The following is a 26,662-nucleotide window of genomic DNA, read 5'->3' as shown; positions in this document are numbered from 1 at the left end:
ACACCCATTTTACACAAAATCTTTTTAGGGAGAGCTGATGGCTGGCTGAAATTTAGCAGTGAAGTTTGACTCTCTGTCCCTGCAGGTCGATCTGATGGTTCACAGATATATGATGGTGTTACAGGTGGAAGGATCGAAGGTTGACTCTTTATGACAGTTCCTTTGAATTTCATACTTTGGATCAACTCTTTCTTTTGTAACACTGAGCCAGCTTCCACTCTGCTTTTCTTCTGCTCAGTCTTGGCTTCAGCAGTCTTGGCTTCAACAACTGCTTCGACATCATTTTCCTGTGTCAAATGAGACTAGTAGAGAAAATAATGGACTGTTACACTTTCTGCAACTCAGTGCAATGAATCAAAGTTTATGAACAAACTGTAAAAAGGTGCGTCTATACATTTGAGGTAATAAAAGACTGCTAACACGCAAAAGAGGCCTAACAGTGCATTCGACAGGTTATTAATGTAAAACTTAAGGGAGTACAGAGAGTCTTTGTCCTTTCAGAATGATTTGCAAAGAGGGCCTCTGTATAGGCCTCTGCAAGCTTCAGCAAAGGATCCTGGGTAGGATATAAGATAAATGACCTCTCCACCAGGCTCAGGATGGTACAGAAAAACAATCCTTAGAACAAGGTTAAGAGAAGTCTTCTCTTGGAATGTGGTGGTAACGGGTTCCAACTGGTGTGGGTGTTGAATGTCAAGTTGCATATGTTGATTAATGTATGGTTTGGATATAATGGTGATGAATACAAACACTAGTATATAAAACAGTGGGGTGAATACATAATCACTTCTGACCATTGTATAAAAATGTGGGTTCTTTGTTTAATTGTTAGGCATTCTCTGGAGGGTGCTTCAATAATGCTTGTTAACGTTAACCTGCAATAAAGGACAGACCAGCTATTCTCTTTAACCACTTCTGAAGTTTGCATCTTCATTTTATATTTGAATGTTTACTTTTACAACTAGCTGACTGGGGATTTAGGAACAACACATTTATCAAGGATAATCATAATTCTGCTGAAAAAAAAAACCTAAAATATTGTTTTTGTTAATTTTGTTGTTGTTGTTGATATTAACAATAATACTACTACTACTAATAACAACTAGTAAGGGACATTTGTAAACAAAATTCACATTTTCTTGACATAGCCTGCTCAAATTAAAAAAACTCAAAACTTGAATAAGGAGTTATAATAAGAAAAATGACAAAATATTGGATTTGTCAAGTCATATGTTGAAAATCTGAGGGAAAACGGATTTTATTTGTTCAAATAAAAAATGCTAGAAAAAGTTAATGTTCGCACAACATCTTCAATGGTGCTCAGTGTTCTGAACTCTCTCAGCTGAAGATCTGAGTCCTTTGCATATCGTTTATAGATCCTGTGGAGAGCTGCTTCTTGGTGTGGAGTCCCAATGTGTAGTGAAAGAAGTGAAGACACACCCACCTTATACATCCTTTTTAGGATGAGCTGAAGGCCGGGTGAAATTTGGCGGTGAGGTATGACTCTCTGTCCCTGCAGATTGAGTCATTGCAGGTTGAGATGATGGTCCAGAGACATATGGTGGTGTTACAGGTCGAAGGATCAAAAGTTGACTCTTTATGACTTTTTTCCTTTGGACTTCATACTTTGAATCAACTCTTTCTGTTGTAACGCTGAGCCATCTTCCACTCAGCTTTTCTTCTCCTCAGTCTTGGCTTCAGCAGTCTTGGATTCAACAACTGCTTCAGCATCATTTGCCTGTGTCAAATGAGACTTGTAGATAAAATACACTTTCTGCAAGTAAATGCAATAAATCAAGGTTTATGAATAAACTGTTAAAAGATGATAAATCTCTACATTTATCAAGGATAATAATTCTGCTGAAATAATAATAATAATAATAATAATAATATTATTATTATTATTATTATTATTAACAACAACAACAACAACAGCTAGTAAGGGATATTTGTGAACAAACTTCATGTTTTCTTGACATAGCCTGCTCAAATGAACGTAACTCAAAACTTGAATAAGGAGGTACTTGCACCACAAAGCCTTTAACCAATTATATCAAAATGTAGCTTGTCACCTTCACTAGGCAGTTCTCTGCTTTACTCTGTGCTCGGTGATTGAGCGGCTGAGATATAACTGTGTTAATCTTAGGAATTTCATTTCTGACATTTGAATGGGCTGACAGAAATGACACATCTGAAGCATAAAATTTAAGACCAAGCAATTTCAAATGTAATTTCAAATGTTACGACTTGTTAATGCCTTAAATTTTTAAAATGTATTTTCATACAAATTAAAACATTTTAAGGACCCATGGTACTGTTTCATGCTCCTCACATTTTTACTTTCACATTTCACACTGGCAGCTGCACATATAGAGCAGCGTTATATACAACACATGTTTATCACCTACCTCCACATGTTTTCATCATAGCATATCAGGCATGTTTCCCTATATAAAATCAAACAGTACTCATTAGAAAAGTATCTTTAAAAATGTGTATTAATAATATACCATTTCAAATAAGTAAATTAAATATTTCGCTTAGCAGTACCAAAACAGTAAAGATGTAAAATCTTAAATACCTACAATAAAATAAGGCTAAAGCAGTTATTTTAATAGGCCTATTCAAGAAATTGATAACTGTCAAGATTAAAAACTCAGGTATTGTATTAACAATACAGTACTGTACTACCAAGATTACCTCCAGCCAATTTAGCAATATGAAAATTTCAAAATACACTGCCTGGCCAAAAAAAAAAAAGGTCACCACCTGGATTTAACTAAGCAAATAGGTAAGAGCCTCCCATTGGATAATTACTGCATGGGTGATTATGTTTCAGATGGCAACAAGTTATTTAACCCTAACTGATGCAGTGAGTAGCTTCTCATTTGTTAAACAACCATGTGGAAAGACACATCCTGTGGTCATGGAAAAGATGTTAATCTGTTTCATAAATGTCAAATTATTGGCATGCATCAAGCAGAGAAAACATCTATGGAGATTGCTGAAGCTACTAAAATCGGGTTAAGAACTGTCCAATGCATTATTAAAAAGTGGAAGGACAGTGGGGATACATCATCTTCGAGGAAGGAATGTGTTCAGAAAAAAATCCTGAATAATCGTGATCGGCAATCACTTAAAACGTGTGGTGAAATCAAATTGTAGAAAAACACCAGTAGAACTCAGGAATATGTTTAATAGTGAAAGTAAGAGCATTTCCACACACACAATGCGAAGGGAACTCAAGGGATTGGGACTAAACAGCTGTGTAGCCTTAAGAAAACCATTTGTCAGTGAGGCTTCAGTTTACTAGGGAGCATAAAGATTGGACTCTGGAGCAATGGAAGGTCATGTGGTCTGATGTGTCCAGATTTACCCTGTTCCAGAGTGATGGGTTCATCAGGGTAAGAAGAGAGGCAGCTGAAGTGATGCATCAATCATTCTTAGTGCCTACCGTACGAGTCTGTGGGGGCAGTGCTATCATCTGGGGTTGCTGCAGTTGGTTAGGTCTAGGTTCAGCAACATTATGTGCCAAAAGAATGAGGTCAGCTGACTACCTGAATATACAGAACAACCAGGTTCAGTATATTCAATTTTTTCTTCCCTGATGGCACGGGCATATTCCAAGATGACAATGCCAGTATTCATCGGGTTCAGGAGCATGAGACATCATTTTCACACATGGATTGCTACCACAGAGTCCAGAACTGAACCCCACTGAGAATCTTTGGGATGTGCTGGAGAAGACTTTGTGCAGTAGTCCAAATCTCCCATCATCAATACAAGATCTTGGGGAAAAATTAATGCAACTCTGGACAGAAATAAATGTTGTGACATTGCAGAAGCTTGTGGAAACGATGCCACAGCGAATGTGTGCCGTAATCAAAGCTTAAGGCGGTCCAATGAAATATTAGCGTGTGTGACCTTTTTTTTTGGCCAGGCAGTGTATATGGTTCATACGGTTAAAATAATAGACAATATTAATATTTAGTATCAAATGTTCTGGACATGGCAGCATATTGTTCAAATTCACAGTTTGGGCAAGTGCTTTGTGCTATACCAATAAGAGACCTTGGGCAGGACTATATAATGACAGTGGGTCGTGACAGTGATTAATGACAATGTGAGAGAAAAAAATGGCTACCTTTGTAAAAGTAGTTCTCAAACCATGGGTAGAGATACTCACATTGGGGTGGTGTAATCCTAATGAATTCCCGATTGTTAAAAAAAGGGGAGCCAAATCTAAAAGGCTTGTTTTAGCCTGTTTTCTGATGTAGGCTGCCCACAAATTGTATTGTTTTATCTCTATTGCAGGAATGAGATTGTCCACATTGTATGGGAGGTGGTAAAACTACTGTATAAAATACCAGAATGAGAAATTAAAACAGTACACTTTTTAGAAAATTTTTAATCAGAGAAAGAGAAAAAGTACAACCGGAAATAACAGCCCTTCATTTCTTTCTGCCACCACCACCCATCCTCTCTGATGCATACTTACGGTATTTAGCCATAGTTTCCATTACCTGTGTGTTTGTTGTTTTGCATGTACTGATGACAGTATCTAAAGAGGAACAACAAACCATAAATTAGATTAAGGTCTCAAATGCTGCACATTTTAGCTCATGTACAAATCCTGTGTGCATTGCAAACTACTTTCCAGAGCTGTAGTTGTTTATGTAGGATCGCATTCAGATAAAACCTTGCATGTTAGGAAAAGCAAAGTGTGCAAACTTAGATTTGCCAAACCAGAAAACTCACTTAGTTGTTGCAATAGATCTATTTTTGATCAAAAACCTGGCAGAAGAGAGAGAGTCTCTCTTGGATAGTGTACAACAAGTTCAAATGTAATGAGCCTGACAACCAGATGATGTAGGGTAAATTTTCCATTCTGCATGCTTAGTACTATGCTATCCTAGCCATCATGGCATTTGAGAGTCCTGGAAAAACACAAACATATTTAAAGTATTCAATATAATATTTTGGCTAAACAATAACAAATGTATCCCAAGTACAACTGACAAAAATATTTCTTGTTGTTGAGGGATATTTGTACAGAGGGTGCACATTTGACTGAGCCATTGGTTTCATGTCTTCATTGACACCTCCCAATCTTTTCAAATGTGTTTGCTGGAAAGGAGAAAAACAAAAAGAAATTCAACTGGTCAGCAAGAAACCTTGCAAGGTTAACACAATAGCAGTGCTTACTGGTACAGCCAGTTTCTTTTCTTTCAAGTGATTATACTTGACTACTTGGGCATTATGTGAAATGTGTTCATTGTAAACTCAAGATTTTAAAGTAGCCAACAGTGTAATACAAGATATTCCTCTTCTGCTGTTGTCTTACTGGCTTGGCTTGGGCCAAGTCAGAAGAATGCAATGGGTCAGAGAGTGGGGACTCTACATTTTGACCTGAGGTTGGAGCCTGCAGAAAAGTTGTAAGTCATCAAAATTGAGAAGGTCCATCTACTGAGTAGCATGAAGTAGCTCACACATTTTTGTGGTATTCCACCAAATAGATTTAGAGATATATTGCCCTAGAACAAATTGATAAATGGACAACTGATGCAGCCATCCTTAGGCCCTCCCTGTGGAAACTCTTTATGAACTGCTGCAATATTCCCTATAGTCATATGCATCCTTTTTGTTGAATGGAGACTGTGGACCAGAATAACTGCAGCTACATAATAACATACAAGACTAAGTGGTTTCATTCACTTCACCTGAATGCACATGCACAAAGATGATAAAGAATCATTTTAAACTTAATGAATCATTTGAAACTTACTAAGGCTGCTCTCACGTTCCTTTACCAGATGACTCTCCAGCTCCTAAAACCAGCCAACACACAGTTTTATCTGAAATGCCAGCCTATCAGTAGATTGAATAGCAATAAGTAGCTGAAGCACTTTCTTCTGTAATTCTATGATAAAATAGAAGTGAGTACAGGGTGTTACTTGGTAATACAAGAATGTTATTTTTATTTGCCCAATAAACACTTTTAGGTACTTAACTTTAACATACAACATAAAACCAAGTATGGTTTAATAATAACCTTTATTTTCAACTCTTTTGGCATGGTATGTAAAAGTATTTTGACTACACTTACTTTTTTGGTAGTCTTAGCACTGTTTTTCCCATCCAGCTGGTTCTATAACAAGAGAATAGTGATGACAGCAGCAGAGATTTTTATACTGTTACTCATTAAAACATGATTTTGTTAAGGTGATCACCTATTCAGCATCTCAAAGTAGAATGAGATGTGTCTGTGAAGGAATTTAACAAACACTTGAATGGAATGGTTGCTGTACATGTGGAGATGCTGATTTAAGAAAAAAATGGACTGGTCTCTTATTTTTTTCCAGAGCTGTATGTATATGTGTGTGTATGTATGTGTGTGTGTGTGTATATATATATATATATATATATATATATATATCCAGGCAGTCTTTTTTCCTTCAAGATCATATCCTCTACCTGGGAGCCTGAGAGTCCTGTAGTATCTTATCTGTTCCCACGACTACACTCTTCTGGACTGAGATCTCAGGTGTTGTTCCTGGTATCTGTTGGAGCCATTCCCCCAGTTTGGGGGTTACAGTCCCTAGTGCTTCGATTACCACAGGAACCACAGTTGCCTTCACACATCCACCCCCTCCTCCCCCCACATCTTTTCTGTCAGCCCTTGGTATTTCTCGGGCTTCTCGTGTTCCTTTTTCCTGATGTTGCTATCACCCAGGATTGCCACATCTATCACTACAGCCCTCTTATGTCTTTTGTCCACCACTAGTATGCCTGGTTGGTTAGCCATTACCATCTTGTCTGTCTGTATCTGGAAGTCCCACAGGATCTTAGCACAGTCATTTTCCACCAACTTTGTGGGTATATCCCACTTAGACCTTGAACTTCCATTCCATACTTGGCACAGACATTTCTGTACACTTTTCCAGCCACTTGGTTATGGTGAGCCTTGCCTGCAAGCATCTTGTTATGTGCTGGATTGTCTCAGTGGCATCTTTGCACAGCCTGCATCTGGGGTCCTTCCTGATGTGGTAAACAGATCTCGTGTTTAGCTCTTGTTCCTGTGCTGCCATGATTCGTGCCCCTGTGCTGACTTTCAATCCAGCTTTTCCAGCCATTGGTAGGATTTCTCCATATCAGCAACTTCTACTATTTGCTGCATGAAAGCATGATCATTACATTAAGGTTATAACGGTTTTAATATGTTCAAACCATTTTTCTAAGCTCATCTTATTTTCTTTCTTTATTCCCCTTTTCCCTTTTCTTTTTTCCCTTTCCTTCCTTAATCATTTATTAAGGATTCTGTAAACCTGAGCGAAGTCCCACTATAATTATGCTAGCGTTAGGTGTCTTATAACGTCAACGATTAGTTTTTATTAATTAATCAATAAACCTCTTGTTTATTCATTAAGTTGGTCATCGTGACAAGTATATTTGAAACAATGGTATTTGGACCCTGCACAAAATGTGAACTAATTTTGGAATGAGACTGATATAACATTAATAAACTTTAGGTAATTAATCGATAATAATCGATAATCGTTTCTCTACACTTAGGGTGGTACCCCCTGTTGATACTTTATAAATGTATACATTTTTGCTATGTTGTTGTTGTTGTTTTTTTTGTTGTTGTGTGACTGTAAAAAATGCTTGTGACAATATAAGAAGCACCCAGATATGATAAGCAAACCTAAATAGGCTTCACAATGGTCCATAATTCAGTGATTTTAAATAACTTGCTAAGATGCTCTGGATGTTGTTTTCTTTCACAGGTAAAAGATGCTAAAGATCAAGCAGGTGGGTCAGTTATTAAATGAATACACAAAACACAAGGCACTGTTAGAGATTACGGCAGTGGTGATGAACCTTGCAACAGTATTGTACTATGTACAGTATAATTATTATAAAGAGAGTGATGTACTGACCGTTGTCCTGTATATGATGTACATAGCTGTCCCTGTGGTGGAAGTGGTTTCTGGTGAAGAGACCCTTAGAGTGGTCGGTTGGATGAAGCAGGGTTTGGAGAATGTGGTTCTCCAGCCAGGAAACCCTCCAGCCAGCCCAGAACCTTCTGCTAAGAAGGAATCTCCACAACCAACAGAGGGTGAATATACCTGTTTGATAGTTTTTGGGTCTTCTGCCTTGTCTAGCCACTTTAGCTTGAAATGTGATAATGTTGTTACTACAAGAGAGAATTATTAAAAAATATTAACCAGCTCACCACGTTTTCATCATTTTGTTTAGCACCTCCACCCGCACCAGTTGAGACGCCTAAAACAGAAGATTTGACAAAAGCCATAAGGTAGATGTGCTTAGAACTGCACTCGTCATGTGTTTTTTTCTCTGGAAATGAGTCAGCATTATGAATACTAACTGGGTTTGTGTGCATTTGATGGCTTGTCAGCCATCAAAAAAGATCTGACCTTCTTTTGCTGCTGTCAAAGACCCAAAGGTACTTGCATATATAACAAACAAAAACAAACAGGAAGAGTAGTCTGTTTGTCTGCAAGGAAGCAACACTGTTACAGGCCCAAGAACTACTAGTTAGTTAAGTCAGATGTATTGTCTAGAGTATCTGGGCTAATTATGGTCTTCTAACTTAACAGATCTATATTTTTCTTGTATATTTGGGTTTAACATAGTTATGGTCCCTATCTATCATATGTTCTGTCAGCTAAAGCTGGATCCCACTGAGAGGCCAACTCACTTTCAGTCTGTGTCAAACCTACAGTTCAGCTCAAGCATGTTTTAGACGTACAAAATGTTAGTTCAAGCACAATCCAAAATCCAGAAAGAGAGAGAAAGAATAACATACACACAAAGTAGAACAAACACCAACTTTTCTCCCACAGCTGGTTCCTCTGTGCATCCGTCAAGAACCATGCTTGATTCAGTTTCATGTAAGGGAGCTAGCGCCCCCACATGTCTCCACCCTGGAAGTCAGTGCCTAACCCTACAGCAGGCAGACTGGTCTTCTGTCAGTCACTTCTCAAAGGTCAAAAAAGAAAGAAAGGAGTTTTGCTTTACTGTTGACCTGGTTTGTTGATTTTCATTTTCACTTTGCCCAGAAATCCCTGTCAATACTTTCCAAAATTCTCTCTCTCTCTTTCAGAATGATGCAGTGGATAAAGCAGGGTTTGGAAAAGGTGGTTCCCCAACCTGGACACTGTTCACCCAGCTCAGAACCTTCAGCAAATAATGAGAAGGAAATCCCTACCCCAGATCCCCAACTGACACAGGGTACATACACCTGAAAAACAGCCTCTTGATCTTCATCCACTTTATATCGTTTATATGCTCTGGGCTCCTGCAAGATTGTTTGTGTTAAAGAGATCTTTTAAAATCTTACTGTGATTTCAGTGCTTTTGTCATTCTGTTTAGCACCTCCACCCTCAAAAGCTGAGGCACCTAAAGTAGAGGATGGGGCCAAAGGCACAAAGTAGGTGTAGTTAGACTTATTTTCACATCCATGTAGTTTCATTAGCAGACAGTCTGAACTTTAACTGTGTGTGCTATTAACATACATGCAGGTAGCACTCCACTGGCAGCATTACTCAATGACATTGCTCTGCAGCTTGTAGTCTACTGATAGTGTTACATTGTGACATTGCTCTGCTGTTGTCAAAGACCCAAGCTATTTGCAAGCACAAGAAACTGAAACAACTTTTAGAGGAGACATCACCTACAAAAGATCAATAAAAAAAGAAAGAGAAATACCATTACTGAAATAGTTTATGCTTTTTAATTCCACTGAATCTGAATATACATGGGCCTGCAAAGTATGATAAGGCATGAGCTATATATCTGTACTCCTTAAACGCGCTCACACAAACATACAGACATTCTCTCTCCCTCAGGGCAATGGGGTGGATAATGCAGAGTTTTGATAAGGTAGTACCCCAGCCTCCATTCTGTCCAGAGCCTCAAACTAAGAAGGAGAAGGAGATCCCTGGCCCAGAACCACTTCCTCAACCAACACAAGGTAAATACATTTGAATTGCAGTCTCTCGGTCTTCTACCTTGACAGTTCACTTTGTTACTGAAATGTGATATTGAGCTCCTGTTACGTTTTTGTCATAAGGGAATCATTTAAATTATCTCACCCTGGTTAATTTTAGATTCTGTTATTCTGTTTAACACCTGTACACACAACAGCTGAGACACCCAAAGTAGAAGAAGAGCTCAAAGGCAAAAGGTGAATGTAGTTCAGCCTGTTTACATAGCCATGTGGTTTTTCAAATAATCTCTTCTGATAATTAATTGGGTGTTTGTGTGTTTGATGGCATCACAGCATGGAAGAAGAATCCAGGTAGGTGGCAGTATACTGATGGCATGCCTCCACAAAATTGTCCTGCTACCATCATAGACCCAAAACTGTTTCCTACATAAAAAACTAAAACATCCAGTCTACATGGGTAGTCTGCATGGAAGCATTGCCTACCAAGGTCAAAGTGCTTCACTGCTTGGAATGAATTTAATCTTTTTAATAGACCTTGCCCTGACAAGGCACATAAGATCCGTCTCATTACTTTCTGAACTTCTTTTTATAACTTTGTATATATCTAAAAATTAATCTATTTTCTTTCTTTTCCAAGCATGGTTGGTTGGATCATGCAGGGATTCGGCCGTTTTATGCCACAGCCTGTCCACAAACCAAAAATGGTAAGAGAATAAGGCTACCATCTTTGTGGCCTTATTAAAGTACACCAGCGTTTTTTCCAAGTATCTTCCAGCTGTATTTATGAAAGAAGCATGTTGCTTCTGAACATGTTGCTAAGTGGCTTTCCTCTCTTCTATTGTCTTTAGTAAATTTAGCAACACTGAATGAGAATGAATGGACAAGAGACAGGACTATATAATGGAGAGAAAGCAATGGATGACTTTTTCAGTTTCTTCTGCTGTTTCAACCATTTTAAGCCCTTATATCTACCATGACTGTGCAACATGTGTTAATCATGCTCTTTTCTAATATCTTGATATCTCTTCACAGGAGGCCTTGGATACAGTTCAAAGCAGTGAGTTTCTACATTGTCCCTTTCCCATACACATTGCATTGACTTTGAGAGTTTAGTAATGGCAAATAAAAGTGTGAGCATATCACACACTGTTTTTACATTCTAATGTACTAGTGCCTAAATTTTCCCGTAATGTTAGTGCTGTATTGGATTTGTGGACTGATCGTCCAGGGTTCTTTGTTACCTTGTATACATACTTGTCACTTCTTGAATCTCTTGAATTCTTTATATAGGACTAGTGTGTGACTTGTGTGTCTGAACACTAAATTAAAGCACAGTGGACCCTGGTGTAAAACACATATTGATGTTTGAAGAGGTTGTAGACATCTAATGATGTGTTTGAAGTTTGAAAAACAATTGTTTTCTGACATTGTAAAGGAGTTGGCTAGTTCAGACTGCCTTGTGCGGGTTCCTAAATTAGGGCAAGTCCCAGTGCAGTGGAGGCCCCATGCCCTGTGTATATTTGTGTCTGCTCTGCTCTGACATACTTGAACCAGTTCATGAAAGATTTGATTATATAAATATGGTGAGATAGATTGGTATGTAAAATCCAAACAGGGCTCTTGGATGACGAGGATAAAGAAGGAGGACCACTGCATTAGGGGTGCTGTGTATTGAGACACACTCTAACTCAGCTCCTCTTCTCCTTCTGTTTTAGGGGAGAAGGCATAAGAACCCCCTAAACATAAGGAGAAAAAGACTGGGAGAGTTACTTATCCCCACAACGAAAGAGGGCGCAAGGACATTTCTCAGATGGATGCCCACATCCACTCCCACCCATATTGTACATTTTTTGCCACACAAAAGGTTGGCCAGTGTAGGGCTCTGTAGAGCTACCTGCTCACTGACACTTTGAGCAGATATAATGTGTTATGCATTTCCTTCATGCTAGTTTAGCTATGGCACAATTGTGTAGTGCTTTATCTTGGGCCTTTGGAACAATCGCTGTTATGATTAGATCTAGCATCACAGCAAGCCTATTTGCTTGGCTCATCAGTAATTTTGATTGCATGGTTTTATACAAAAGGAATTCACTCTCTAGAGAACTCGCAACTAACAGCATTTAGCAGCAGTGTACTGTACCTTATGCAAGTAAGCTGTGATTCTTCTCATTCAGTGTTAAACTCCAGGTTCAACACCATTGTTTACATTCCTGTTGTTTTTGTTGTGTGATTGAGATGCTACCATTGGCTTGGCGTATGCTTATCTCTTATGAGAAATGCTTTCTGCATATAACAAGAAATAAACTGTTTTGAAATGCAAAATGTGGTGGGAGGTTAATATACAGTAGCCAAATAGGTCTCAAATAGGTCTCATTTTTAAATACATAAACACATTTCATATCAACATGAAGAATCAGGTTATCTGGTGTAGTAGCTAAGAATTACTATAGGAGAGGGATGTACTTAAAAGTTATTTGCATACGTATTATGTAAATATCATGTCTGATCAGTTAAACTTTGCTACAGATATAATGAGGATTATACCTTAATTCATCATTCATTCATTTCCTGTGTTTAAAGAGACTCTTCACAAACAAAGTGCTTAACTTAATTAATGATTAAGTGTGAGAACATTCACACCTGAATGTTGTAGCTTGTAAAACTGACAATAAACAATAGATTACCCCAAAGAAAAGAAGGGGGAGTCCATTTTGGAAATAAATAATAAAAAAATTAGTATGAATAATATAATGGCATTAAATCTGATTATGGAGTGCTACAGTGCTATATATGGAAAAGTTCTTTAAGAATCATATCTGATTGTGACGGCACGTTTTTGTTATTATAAGACGTGCTATTTTTACCTAAATATGGCTCTCTTATAGAAAGTACAATTTTTCATAATTTTCTCCATTGCTAAACTTTAAGTTTATATTTGGACTTGGATTGGACTCAGACATTTGTAAAGCTGTTTTGTGATAACATTTGTTGTAAAAAAGCAATATATAAATAAATTTGATTTGATTTTGATATTTGACACACAGATATTATAACAAATGTATTATATTATAAGGAGCATTGGTGCTTTTCATGTTTATATTTACATTTAGTACAAAAACATTGAGTTGAATGTCCATGCTAGTTTACACACATACCTGTGTGTTTGTGGTTTAGAACTAGAATGTGCATTTCACACAATTTTTTATTTTTTAACAGTGTATAAACATTGTATATGACATGATTCTGACGAGGTCCATTTCAGACAATTGGCATATGGGGTTGAGCCTCACTTCTCTAATAGTTCCAGTCAAAGTCAATCACACAGAGCAGTAACACTGGGTAATGAATCAAATTTATCAGTAGATTTAATACTTTAAAGAAATCAATATAGAAGTGTCAATATGTTATCAAGAACCTAGCTCAAAAGCGTGGGGAGTAACAGTGAGGAGAGGGGCTGGGGGTACACGTCACTGATGACAGAGAGCTTTAATGTTGGAAAAATACACCTGTCTCCTTCTCTAATGTTGAGAGAAAATATATCAAGTTTTGATAAACATAATAACACTATATGATGCTGAGCTTCAGTTTTTAAGGGATATTTAGATTAAATCATCGAATATTCAATTTCAATCCAGAATTATTGCAATTTAAATTTTAAATTAATATCACCCATAACAAAGCCGGGAAACACTTATGAAGTACAAGTCGCACAGTCACAGAGTTCCAGCTGTGGGGACTATGCCCTACAAGGTTTCTCTGCCTAAAAATTACATCCCCAGAAATGCTGGATGAGGTGTGTTGGGATTTTATATACACTGTTATAGACTACTATACAGAATAACAGTTGACAGTTACTGGACTGTCCGGTCTGGTCACCATAATACATATATGCCTCTTACATCAGTGCTTGTAACACACTAGAATCCAGTATTGCTTTTTAACCTCTCCTTACCCATCCCCTCTCACCTCAGCCTGCATTCTGCAGGAAGCATCGGACATGGTGCTGGAGGCAGTGGACACAGGGTGGGACAGCCAGCACTCCAAGCAAGAAGCTGATGATGTCACCATGGGCACCAAGAAGGACAGGTGAGGCGCTAAACCAGCAGCCACCAGGAGGCAGTCCACCTCTTTTATCTTTATAAAAAGTTCAGTTCCAACCATAATCAGCCAAGCCTCGTGTGTTTTAGCACATGCCTTCACCAACTGGCTGAAGTGCCTTGTGGATCTCAGAGTTTTAGATTGGAGTTGAACTGAACAAGAAAAGAGAATGACCACTGAGCCCAACAAAATATTAATCGCAGAAAAAAATGAATAAATGTTAGTGTATTTATAGTTTACTGGCTGTTGTACACTGAAATAAAATTATTTAATTTTCTTAAAATATTGATATTAATATTTAGAGTTTTGTTTCACATGTCTATTATTAGATAAATATGAAAACACTATTCTTTTTATTCTCATCATGCACTATGTGTAGCATTGTGTTCCTGTTTGCGGTATTGTGTACAGGCTGGAGCAGGAGTATCTGGAGGCAGCACAGCTAGCTGAGGAACTGGCCATCCAGGCCACCAAGGTCGCAGTCAAGCAGCCAGAGGAGCAGAGCACACACAGAGCCAGGGAACATGAAGTGTCTGAAGCAGGCAATGAAGAGCGGTAAGTCTTGCATACACACGCACATACACACACACACATGCACAAAACCTCATGCATAAACACACATATATACATAATTGCACACCACACACCTGATAATACACAAAATTACAAAATTGTCCCCAATTGCCCCAAAGATACAATCTACAATATTAAGAAAGGACCATAATGCAGAGTAGGCCCACTCTTCATACAGAATTCGATTTTGCTGCATACAGATGTCTTGTTTGTTAATCCCTTTTCCTGAAACTTATCATCATCATAGTTTGGCAGTACTGAGATGAGACCAAACCACTGCAGCCACTTTTTAACACATACCCACCCTCCCAAACACACAAGCACACACACATAAGCTCACTGTTTGCTTTGCATAGACTATCCAATATCCAGGAGGAGAATAAAGGAGACTCAGAGTCCCTCCTATCAATCTATCCACTGGCCTCCCTCATGTCTTTCATTATTTCATGCCCTTGTGCTTTGCAGATGTTTGGCTGGTGAAGCAAGTCCAGCAAACTGCATGTGATTCATCCTGCATGTCCTGTTCTTTCCCCTCTTGTCTGCAGCTGCCCTACAGTGTCTGGCCTATCATACAGGTTACAGTCACTGCATGAGGGGAGGGAGGTGGGCATTGGTTATAGGAAAGCCCATGAGTAAGGGAATCCATTCTCTGAGCTCAGTGGTCAACAGCTAGCAGGCTGAGAGAAGAAAAACAAATGGTCTCTTACATAGCATTATGTGTACTCATTTAAGTTCACCTTGAACGGTCATGGAACAACATTCTTGTTTTAACCATGCGCCCAAACATCTGATTCAATGTTTCCTTCTTCATAAAGGAGAAGAGTCTACTGGCAAAATCTACTGGTGCTCTGCAGGGTTGGACAAAATTCTATGATTGGCACCTTTTCTGAGTACCTGTAGTCTAAACAAAAATTAAATGAAAGGCATGCTTTTCTTAAACATGGAAAAGTCCTGCTTTAACATGGACATCTGTAGAGCACAGAAGCTTTGAACCTACTTGCCCTCAGCTGTGTGTACAGGCCTAGTTTGGCATCTCATTCATCACTGCTTGTGAAAGGCATCTGCTGCATGCTGAACTGCCTAGCTCACATTAGGTTTTTAGCATTTTTAAAGAGATCAGGGAAGATCCTGTTTTTGAGATTTTATCTAATCTGTTTGAAATATATACAGAGGCACAATGATAGGTGTCTTTCTCAACATCTATAAATTTGCCAGTAGAGAAGGAATGGGATCCATAGAACAGGTTAAAGATGTTTTGAAAAAAGAAAATACAGTATGCTTCTTCACTTCTTTGTTTTAAAGGAGCAGATTGTGTGTCCACTGAGCAATGACCTCAGGGGCTAAGATCTGGCTTTATCCTTTTCCGCTTAACCAGATGTTAAACTGCTTCCTCCCTTGTGAGAGCATGCAGTCTGCAAAGGGAGTGTTTAGTGCTGAGACTAGGTACAGTTCAGATAGACTGTAACTGACATGAAATAAACCTTCATGTGCAACGTTAAACCATGTTCTTTGTCTTATTGTTTCTTTTTTCGGCAAAAAATTGCTCTCCAGTGTAAATGGAGCAGATATTAATGGGTATGTTGTAATCCATAAAACAATACCTTTGACTTGGTTCTCAGGCATTGTGAATGGTGGCATTGATGGCTCTGACAATGCTCCCTCTCAAACAGCCTCTACCGGAGTGTGGGCATTGCTGAGAGTCTTCCATCGAACAAGCCTGAGATTCTAGCTGTGATCACAGAGTCCCAAACTGAATTTATCCAGGTAACATGTAATATGGTAAAGACAGCCAGCAAATAACAACTTCATAATTTTGACTGATTTACTAACTATAATTTCCTGTTTATACAGAGAAAAGAGGCATGTGAAGAGGCAGGTGGAGGTTAGTGGTGATCATAAACATTATATGTGTTTTGTAAATGTAAAATGCCTGACAATTTTCATATCTGTTTCATCTGATTAATTCTATTCAAATAAAATGAAAACGTAGTCTCTTTTAAAGTTTAAAACCATTAGGTTTCTCGTTACATGAAGCAGTGCTGTCAGCTAGCTTAGAAAGACCATCAAAGTGCCATCGCTTCCTCACCTACAAATAAAAGTAACACATTAGGTTGTCCAACCCGCTGGGGCACCCCCATCTGCCCTGCACTAAAGCGCTGGATTCCTCGACTCCCTCATATCCTCTCAGTAGCTACAACCATCTGCTGAAGGGGAGCAGCTTTGCCTCTTCCAATCTGGCCTTGCTTTGCCAGGAGCTGACGCAGGTCCCAAAGCAGGCCCGCCAGTGCTCCTGCATCTCAGTGGCCTTAAGCCCCTGTAGGACGCCTGAGTCTGCATAGACCTGCACTTAGAGTCTGCAGCTAGCTAGCATCTTAGCAGCCAAATAAAACCCTCTCATTGCTAAGTTCATGCCAAAGCTCCACAGTATATCCATCGATGCCTGTTTGTTCCCTGAAGAGCATCAGACTCAGAGTTCTCCTTAGAGAGATCCAGCAGTATATAAACAAACATTCAGGTGAACTAGCCACTCGTGCTGTGGTAAATTGTCCTGTGTCATACTTGGACATGCTGCGTAATATTGTGCTGTGATTTTTGAGTTGGTACCCAGTGTTTCCTTTAAATTAGTTACCATGACTACTTTGGTGCAAAGCCTTCATAAAAGGCATATGCAGTACAATCCTTTTCTGTAAAGACTTAATACTACCAGCAAGTTTCAAGTTTTCAAGTTTGGTTTATTTGTCACATACATAGTCATACACAGTACAACACGCAGTGAAATGGTGGAGAGTGCTCTGTCCAAACTGAGGAAGAGAACCAGGGGTGCATAGAGAAAAAAATATATATATACAGATAAATATATATTCTGATAGACCTTTGTTTGAATGTCCACATGCAAACAAAGCGAGGGTTGAAGATGCATCCTCTGCCATTGCACCCCAAATCATTGAACCCCAAGAGTACATCAGGTGAGAATCTTACCATCTGTCTCTAGTGGCATGCTGGTGCAGGGAGAGGCATCACCCTGAAATCCAGCAACTGCCTTGCGCTAACACAGGGGCACACTGAGCAACAAACTACAACTACAATGATCATCAGTGACTCCTCCTTCTTTGCTAGTGTAGAAACTGTTCCCTGCAGTTTTGCTGTTTGTTTGTTTTTTTCACTTTGCTTATGTGCTTTCATGTCTGCCAATCCAGGAAAACAAACCAGCCAGGAGACCAAGCATTGGGCCTGAAGGAGGAGGATCTGCCCATCCAGCCTGGTCTCCTCAATGCAAATCGGGAGTGAGTGACAGGCCATGATGCTACACTTATTTAAAAAATTTAAATCTAGAAATCTAGTATCCACCAATCAGCTTGGTGTCATCTGCATAACTTTTAGCTAGGACTTTTGACTGAACTTTTCCTTTAAGAAGTATAAATAAATCAATGGCTGTGCAAGAGAGTTATTAACATTTGGTACTCAATACAAGCACTTTTGTTTTCTTCAGCAAGTGTTATGTTTTTTTTTCCATTGTGTCCTGTTTGTTGATGTGACGTGGCAGGGACTCTGAGTGGCCTCTCTCTGCAGCTAGCCAGACGAGTGTCATCGTGAGCAAGCGTCTGCAGGAGCTGGTGAAGCTGTTCAAGGAACGAACAGAACGAACTAAAGAGAGACTTGTTGACCCAGATGAGTCTGAGGAGGAGAGCCCCTCACGTGAGTGTGTGTGTCTAGATATGTATTTAGTTCTTTCTGAAGTCCAAATGTCCCCAGGTTGATATGAAAACCTCAAAAGAGCCAAAACACTTCCAACCTTACTGAGGTTAAGGTTGACCTTTCCACCTACAGCACCTGCCAAAAAAGCTGGAGCTGCCCCGCCGCTATCCCCTCCTCCCCCTGAGGAGAAGAGCAATTCTAAAGCTGATGGCAAGGACGATGAAGAACAGTTCTTTGAGTTCATGGGCTATATGGTGAAGGTGCCCAAAATACCTGCGATGCCAGGCTGGATGCAAGCTATAATGGTGTATCGCTTCCCTTCCAGCATTGATCCCTACACTGGTAAGACTATACATAATGCTGGTAAGACTATACATAATGCTGTTTAAACATGCATTCACCAGTCACTTAGTTAGAAGTACCTACCTTTTGCCTACACCCGCTGACCCAGTTGGCCCAGTCATATGTTGAATTGATTATATTTGGGTGGCAGTCTATTCTCAACACAAAATAAACACTAAAGTAGTAGATGGTAGTGGGTGTTGAGCTGGTACATGCCTATCAGATTATTAGCAGTGTGCATGGTAACAGGACTATAGTCTTTAGCTGTACACTTACAAGGTGTCTTCAATTGAGTTGTAATCTAATAAAGTGGATGGTGAGTGTAATGGTGCTCTTAATATTTGATTTTTAGGATTGGAACTGATAATGCTTTTGACATCCTTCCTGTATGCTGCAAACATTTGGTTCAGAGGTTTTCAGTCTCAGTCCATGAGGACATAGTGTGTGCCCTTAACATTTCAGTGCTCTTTCTTCCCAAACACCACTCACTTGCCTCTTGAAGAGCTCAATAATTACCTGACAGGTTGAAACAGACATGTAATAATAAAAAAACATGCAGTCCATGGAATCAAATAGAGTACCAGAGTCAGTCAAAGTAGTGTAATTTAGACATGAATGTCCCCTGTTTATGTTTCCTCCTGACAGATATGACCTATGTCATTTGGCTGTTCATCGTGACATGTGCGTGGAACTGGAACGTGTGGTTGATCCCTGTCCGCTGGGTGTTCCCATACCAGACTCCAGAGAACATCCACCTGTGGCTGCTGGTGGACTATCTGTGTGACACAATCTACATCCTGGATATTCTTGTCTTCCAGCCACGGCTGCAGTTTGTACGAGGGGGGGATATTGTGGTGCGTAGGCTGAGCTGGATACAAACACAAACACACATGCGCACACATGGCTGAGAATCGCAGTATATTTACTGTAAACGATACACATGCACATTCACAGATGGATGCAAATATATACTGTACAGACAACACAAACAATACTCGTTCAAGTATACAAACTACTCCATGAATGTAAATATGTAAAGGAGTACATTTGCATGTAGTTAATTGATATGTCTGTTTTTTTATGCCTGTTTCAGTGTGATAAAAAGGATATGAGAGTACATTACATGAAAACTCAACGATTTAAGGTGAGCCCCAGAGAAAAGGTATGGATTCTTGTTTGTTTGTTTGTTTGTTTTGAATATGACTGATGCTGTCTGGATGTTTCAGATGGATTTGATCAGTCTCTTCCCCTTGGACATCCTGTACTATTTCACCGGAGTGAAATCTGTTTTGCGCTTTCCTCGCCTTCTAAAGGTATCAGTGCTCTTCAATAGGTATCCAAATGCCTGCCCACATACACAAACACAAATGCTAGATATGCCTAAATATGCCTTTGGTTTACTATTCGCACTAATGAAATATTAATAACTCCTACAGTATATGGCATTCTTTGAATTCAATGATCGTCTGGAGGCTGTGATGAAAAAAGCCTACATTTACAGGTAAGCTTTCAGTACATAATGTTCAGTAAGTTGAGGATTTCTTTTATCTGAGTTCCTCTTCATTGCCTTACTACGTATTCTGCTTTTGGAGTCTGGCTGTCACAGGTTTCTCTCCCTCCTGTGTGTGTCATTCTCTCAGAGTCATCCGGACATCTGCATATCTGATTTACTCTCTGCACTGCAATGCCTGTATGTTCTATTGGGGATCTGATTATGAAGGTCTGGGCTCCACTAAATGGGTCTATGATGGCAGAGGCAACAGGTGACCACATCAAGACTCCTCACTCCAGCACTGCGCATTAAAAATCAACTAAGTCTTCGCATCAATCTTAGTGCCATACATTAGAAAATGCATGTTCTTTGTGTGTGTGTGTGTGTGCGCGTGCATGCGTGTGTGTGTGTGTGTGTATGCACATACGTGTGTGTGTGTGGTATGTGCACCTGTGCATGACAGTTATATCCGCTGCTACTACTTTGCTGTAAAAACCCTGATCACCATTGGAGGTTTGCCAGATCCCACCACTGTCTTTGAAATTGTGTTTCAAATGGTCAATTACTTCGTGGGAGTCTTTGCTTTCTCAATCATGATTGGTCAGGTGAGTGGCACATGTGGTCAGTTAGGAAGAGAAAGAGATAGAGACAATAGAGTGAGATTAAAGGTACGTACAGTTGTTTCCTGTTGTTCTTTTGTGCTGTTTGCATGTGTGTCTATTTGTGTGTGCCCGTGTAGATGAGAGATGTTGTTGGAGCTGCCACTGCAGGACAGGCTTACTACAGGTCATGTGTGGACAGCACAGTGAGCTACATGACATCCTACCGTATCCCTCGTGAGATTCAAAACCGGGTCAAAATCTGGTATGATTACACGTGGCAGTCCCAAGGCATGCTGGGTAAGCACAAATTGATTTTAAAAAAGGGATTTCACATTTGTTGGCTTGATTATATAATTAACCATGCCTGTAATGAAAGGGAATCTCTGTCATTCTCTATTAAGATGAGCAAGAGTTACTCAGGCAACTACCTGATAAGATGCGTCTGGACATTGCAGTGGATGTGAATTATGCCATTGTCAGCAAAGTAGCTCTTTTTCAAGTGAGCCTTGGTTAAGGACCATAAACTAAAATATGCCAAGCCACACTCACACAAGAGATTGAGACAGTGCCCTTATTCAACCTTGTCTCAATGCCTCTCTCACTCTCATTCTCAGGGTTGTGACAGACAAATGATTTTTGACATGTTAAAGAGGCTGAAGTCTGTGGTGTACCTCCCAGGAGACTACGTCTGCAAGAAGGTAAGTTACCGATTGCAGATCACACCAAAGACGCTGACAAGCACCTCTCCCACATAATCCTTAATATATGTGTTGATTGTTAAGCATGGAAGCAAATCCTTTAGCTTTTAGCTTCTCAGAGTCTCTGAGGGACAGAACTTAGGGTCAAAAACGTCTGATAGTACTGGAAAAAGTCTATTGTCCTTTGTCTTTCATGCTTGTGGTGTAAAGTGCCTCCTGATCCTCCTCTTGCTGGCAGGGCGAGATTGGCAGGGAGATGTACATCATCAAAGCCGGAGAGGTGCAAGTTGTTGGAGGCCCAGACGGGAAGACTGTGTTTGTGACCTTGCGAGCAGGTTCCGTGTTTGGAGAAATCAGGTGAAGCTTCTGAGCATAGACCACCACTGGATAACCTAATCCTCAGGGAATCGTACAATTTCCCCTTGGGAAAGGGTGTCCTGTTGTGTGTGAAATGGTTATGGGGGTTGTGTGATGTCTCCATCAGCTTGCTGGCAGTCGGAGGGGGGAATAGACGCACAGCTAATGTTGTGGCTCATGGCTTCGCTAACCTCTTCATCCTGGATAAGAAGGACCTAGCGGAGATCCTGGTGCACTACCCTGAATCCCAGAAACTACTGCGCAAGAAGGCCAAGTGAGGGAATAGGGGCTCAGATGTGACTCAAACACACACTCTGACTGAATCAACTATAACATTTTTTGCAGAGCTTCTTGTACAGTACACTAGATAAAGAAAGTTCAATCTCCCCCACCCACTCCCTCAGATGAATGGGCATTAAACTCCATTATTGTGTGATTAGTGTCTTAGCAATGAGCTCATTGGGATCAGGAAAAAGCCTCATGATTCCTGTTTGCTGCTCATCCATGGTTCCAATTCATCATCATAATTCAGTTTATGGGTGTGTGGGAATGTGTGTGTGGAACCTGTCTGTGCAATGAAGTCTTATAATCCTTTTTTAAAAAGTGAAAATCTCAACCACAAGTGCACTATGCACTTTACTACTGTATATCACCTCATCCAGCCTATCAAATAATCAAACCCTTAATGAACTCAGCCAGTAAGTGTAAGGCAGCAGGTGCCCCGCTGGGCAGATCCTGACCAGTCCTTTGGTGAACTACATGCATGTGTGAGCTTGTTTTTGTGTTTGTGTTTCCCAGGAAGATGCTGACAAAGGATAAAAAGCCTCCAGAAGAAAAGGGAGTGGTTCAGGAACCTAGCCAGGTCATCATAACACGACCCGAGACTCCCAAGCTCTTCAAGGCTGCCCTGATGGTGGCCAAAGGAGAGACTTTTGCCAAGCTGAAGGAGACCTACAAGAGCAGTGAAGCACAGTAGAGGTGCAGACAACACACTCATTGTTTTTATACTTAACGTCCCAGAGTGTTATGCCATTATTGCTTTGCAATAGTGCATTTCTGCAGATTTCACACATGTGGACAGATCTATGGAATGCATTGTGGAATAAATTTTACCCAGCCAACACCTTGGCCACCATTAAAACCATCTCATAAAATGGTTTTTAGGTTGTTGTAGTCAATATTATAATTCTTGCTCACTTCCATCCCATCCAGTCCCACAAACTCAGTCCCAACATTCAAAGCTTTCTTCAAAGATCCTCAGTTCTTTTTTTAAATTTTGGATAATACATCAACACATACAAACAAGTAAGGACAGCAACTATTAAGGGGAAAAAACAAATATAAAACACATATACCAAAAAACATGCAAGCATATTACATATTATTATACTATTCAGCTATTTAAGTGCTAATTTGTTATAAGAGAAATGCAAAGCAAACATATTTTGATTAAATTCAACATAGAAGAAAACAAATGTTTGTTGTTTATCAGTCCATTTACATTTGTGGTTATAAAATATGGACATAAAAATACCTGTATTAATAAAGAAATTAAAAGTAAAGATATTAGAATGATTAAAAATACTTAATGTCATAGCATTGAAATGAAGCTAAATTAGAGTAAAAGGTGGAAAACCATTTTTCAGTCTCAGTGCAAAATGTTCTTACATATTCACAGGAAAAAATGTTCAGTGATTTCATAATGTGAAAAACAATTCGCTTTGGATAAAAGCGTCAGATAAATGTAAATGTGAAATCTGCCACAATGAAGATCATTAACAGGGCAAAAACATAACAGAATATTGAAACAAGTTTCCTTTACTTTGGGAGGGACTGAGTGTTTGAAGTATGTTGTACTTCAAGTATGTTGTACTTTGGCTCACATACAGGGTGGGTCATTGTTATGACAAAATGGTCTGTTGAACCCTACAAATAAAGATTCGTATAAAAACCTCTTTATCCACAAGTTGTTACATTCTAAACTCATTAACTCCAGACTAGTTTAAGGAGAGAAAGATATATTTGAACATTGCATACCTTTTATTAACCGAAGCAAGGCAAAAGGAATAGCTTGGTATGATCTTGCAAATTCTCTACTGTCAACATTGAATTTAAATTTAGTCACAAAATCAATAATAGGCAAGAAGTCACCATTTTTATCCAGAAGTTACAAACAAATTTAATCTTATGCTTTAAATAATTTGGTTTAAAATGATTTTCTGTTCGGATTGATAAAATGATTATTCCAGAGCACAGTATTCTGAAGAGAAAAATTATGCTTCAAGAGGATTTCCCAAAAATGTAAAGCTTGCTGATGAAACCCAAATCGCTTTATTGAAACTTTAGATAACTCAAAATAAAAAATCTCAATTAAAAAAATCAAGTCCTCCTCACTTGTGGACTGAGCTATTTGGAATATGGAATGATATGGAAGTGCTCTTGGTTTAGCAGGATTTAAACTAGTTGATTCTAAATGGCCGTACTGCTGATTCAAAGCCTTCAACCCTCCTATTTTCATAGTCTTTCAAAAGCTGAGCTTTATGAATATAATGTGTTTTGTACTTCAAAATAAGTGAAAATATAAGCGAGTTTGTTTTCTTAATATAGGAGACCTGGATATATTCATATTTTTAGTTGTTGATTACATAGTCCATGACAATCACAGAGACACTTATTTTCTCAGAAAAACTACTTTCGTGACTACTATGATGATGTAAAATAGCTTAAGGTATTCAAAATGTACAAGTTAAGTAAAACCAAGGTGATAGCAGTAAATAATTCAACCTGCTGGCCTGATCTAATCAGCAAATCCAGACCAAGAAGGACTTTTACTTTATGACTTGTCCACCTCTGTGAATATCTATCCTAATAATGACATTCATCAAACTTTGTAATGTGGGATGTTCCCGATCACCTGTAATCTCCACCTCTAGGCCTTCTGGCTTGACCCTCACCCTCACTTTACCATTTGCTCCTCACCTCACCCCCACCACCCAAGGCAGCATGGAGAGGAGATTCTATATGTGGGGTTGGGTCCTGGAGAGGAAGAGGATGGCGAGGCTAAGGAAACAGAAGAAAGACACGTCTTAACAGCTAACAATGGGAGAGGAAGGAGGGAGAGGGGGCTGGGAAATATTCTTGGTCCTGTACAGCTGCTTCTTTTTTTCTTTTTTTTACACTGTGTGGGTCACAATTTTAAAACAGAGACATTGAAATGGCAGTCCTTGAGGTCATATTTAAACTTCCTTTAACTAAGAGTCAAGTGTGATGACAAAAAAATGGAAAAAAAAAAAAACTAGTTACATGTTCCATTTGGCAAGCTACGAGTGATTACAAAACCCTGTGCTGGATTTGGATTCAAGAACTGGATTTGAATGCCGCTCTCCTACACACTGAAAGACAAATACATATGCAGTTGACTTCATCCTAACAAAATCTACACAGTGTTTAGGCTGGGGTGCCTAATACAGTATGACCAAATAATTTACAATGCTATGTTGGTAGCTTTAGTGGTGCTTTTCTCCTTTAAACGAAGAGCTGGCTTCAAGCAGGCAAGTAAAGGAGGAGCTGTAGGGGAAACAGAGGCCAGTGTGTTGTGGAATCTACTCTCTGCTAAATATCTGCTTTCAGAACTTGTCTTCTGATATACTCTCACTGTCCCTACTCATTATAGCTTTGGCAGAATGCTCCAGCTGGTAAATGACACACACCCAAAAAATTACTCACAGCTACTCATATGTGGTAGTTGTAGTTCGATTTCTTATGTTTTATTATTATAGCCATTGTAATCATTCTGCAGGAGGAGGGGGGGGACAGGAAGATTGAGGAAATTTTTTTCATTGTTTCTCTGACCCTTCCTGGAGACAGGAAGTGAGGAAAGGCAGAACATCTAGGACACAATACCAACATGCATTTGTTCAGCAGGGGAGAAGCTCACTAAAAGTGTTTAATTTGTAGAGACTCTACAAGATAGCAGAAACATGGGTCCAAATGTGATGAATATAAAGATGAGCTTTGTGTTAAATACTTAATTGGAAATCTCCGATATGTATTTGTGCACATGTATGACAGTATAATGTTATAGATCTTAATAATGTCTCTGTGCTAAAGCATGCATTTACATTTGGCATATCTTAATGCATGAGCTTCAGACTGCTGGGGGGTTTTTTTTGGGGGGGGGGGGCTTCCATAAGCCATATAACCAGGGACTCAATATGATTTGTGAAGGACATTGCAGAGAAAATGCTGAAAACATGTCTCCTCTCTGGAAGTGAATGTAGCTCAGCGCTGAGGTTCAAACTGACAAGGAGTTGAGTCAAGTCAAATTTATTTATATAGTGCTTTTTACATGAGTTGTCACAAAGCAGCTTTACAAATATATGGGTCCAGATCCCTAATGAGCAAGCCAGAGGCAACAGTGGCAGGAAGAGCTCCCTGGATAGAATTAAGGAAGGAACCTTGAGGAAAAGGCTCAAGCGGGAACTCATCATCCTTAGGCGGCCCATCCAATAAACAGTTCGTTCTTTATTACATTATGTTTAGTCAAAGTAGCCACTTCAGTATCGATGTGGGAGTTTTAGCTACTCTTGTGGGTCTAGGGTAGACAAGCTGTTTCTGCAGCCAGTGGAGTAGATGGGGTGGCTGGATAGATGTGACAGCATCAGTCCATGAGAAGGGTTGACCACTTCTTGTTATGGGAAATCTGTTGTCAGTTAGGTAGCCAAAGACATCACTTCATTTGCACAGGAATATTCGAGAGCAAAGTACATATCACAATATTAATTTTGTTGCATAATTATCATGATGTGAATTTGCAAAATTGACTTGAGAA

The 26,662-nt window shown here is 39.3% G+C and overlaps 1 protein-coding gene across 1 annotated transcript in view; it reads left to right on the top strand.

The window, feature by feature from the left end:
- Positions 1-26,343, top strand: part of cngb1a (cyclic nucleotide gated channel subunit beta 1a) — a 30,800-nt gene extending 4,457 nt beyond the window's left edge. Inside the window, exons 7-39 of the mRNA XM_035525438.1 lie at positions 86-139; positions 7,788-7,812; positions 7,967-8,119; positions 9,397-9,454; positions 9,873-9,997; positions 10,171-10,210; positions 10,307-10,324; positions 10,611-10,677; positions 11,006-11,030; positions 13,945-14,059; positions 14,483-14,626; positions 15,190-15,276; positions 16,315-16,408; positions 16,496-16,526; positions 16,799-16,960; positions 17,547-17,610; positions 17,842-17,928; positions 18,189-18,346; positions 18,473-18,682; positions 19,328-19,536; positions 19,776-19,826; positions 19,909-19,995; positions 20,119-20,183; positions 20,323-20,445; positions 20,638-20,779; positions 20,914-21,073; positions 21,178-21,275; positions 21,391-21,474; positions 21,713-21,831; positions 21,959-22,105; positions 22,630-22,803; positions 24,830-24,977; positions 26,221-26,343. Of these exons, the coding sequence (XP_035381331.1) occupies positions 86-139; positions 7,788-7,812; positions 7,967-8,119; positions 9,397-9,454; positions 9,873-9,997; positions 10,171-10,210; positions 10,307-10,324; positions 10,611-10,677; positions 11,006-11,030; positions 13,945-14,059; positions 14,483-14,626; positions 15,190-15,276; positions 16,315-16,408; positions 16,496-16,526; positions 16,799-16,960; positions 17,547-17,610; positions 17,842-17,928; positions 18,189-18,346; positions 18,473-18,682; positions 19,328-19,536; positions 19,776-19,826; positions 19,909-19,995; positions 20,119-20,183; positions 20,323-20,445; positions 20,638-20,779; positions 20,914-21,073; positions 21,178-21,275; positions 21,391-21,474; positions 21,713-21,831; positions 21,959-22,105; positions 22,630-22,803; positions 24,830-24,977; positions 26,221-26,343 (3,447 nt within the window). The remainder of the gene's footprint in view (positions 1-85; positions 140-7,787; positions 7,813-7,966; positions 8,120-9,396; positions 9,455-9,872; positions 9,998-10,170; positions 10,211-10,306; positions 10,325-10,610; positions 10,678-11,005; positions 11,031-13,944; positions 14,060-14,482; positions 14,627-15,189; positions 15,277-16,314; positions 16,409-16,495; positions 16,527-16,798; positions 16,961-17,546; positions 17,611-17,841; positions 17,929-18,188; positions 18,347-18,472; positions 18,683-19,327; positions 19,537-19,775; positions 19,827-19,908; positions 19,996-20,118; positions 20,184-20,322; positions 20,446-20,637; positions 20,780-20,913; positions 21,074-21,177; positions 21,276-21,390; positions 21,475-21,712; positions 21,832-21,958; positions 22,106-22,629; positions 22,804-24,829; positions 24,978-26,220) is intronic.
- The last annotated feature ends 319 nt before the right edge of the window (positions 26,344-26,662 follow it).

Source organism: Electrophorus electricus, chromosome 4, assembly GCF_013358815.1.
Source record: "Electrophorus electricus isolate fEleEle1 chromosome 4, fEleEle1.pri, whole genome shotgun sequence".
Lineage (NCBI taxonomy): Eukaryota > Metazoa > Chordata > Actinopteri > Gymnotiformes > Gymnotidae > Electrophorus > Electrophorus electricus.
Note: the sequence above shows the minus strand (reverse complement) of the source record. Positions and strands in the feature narration are given on the sequence as shown.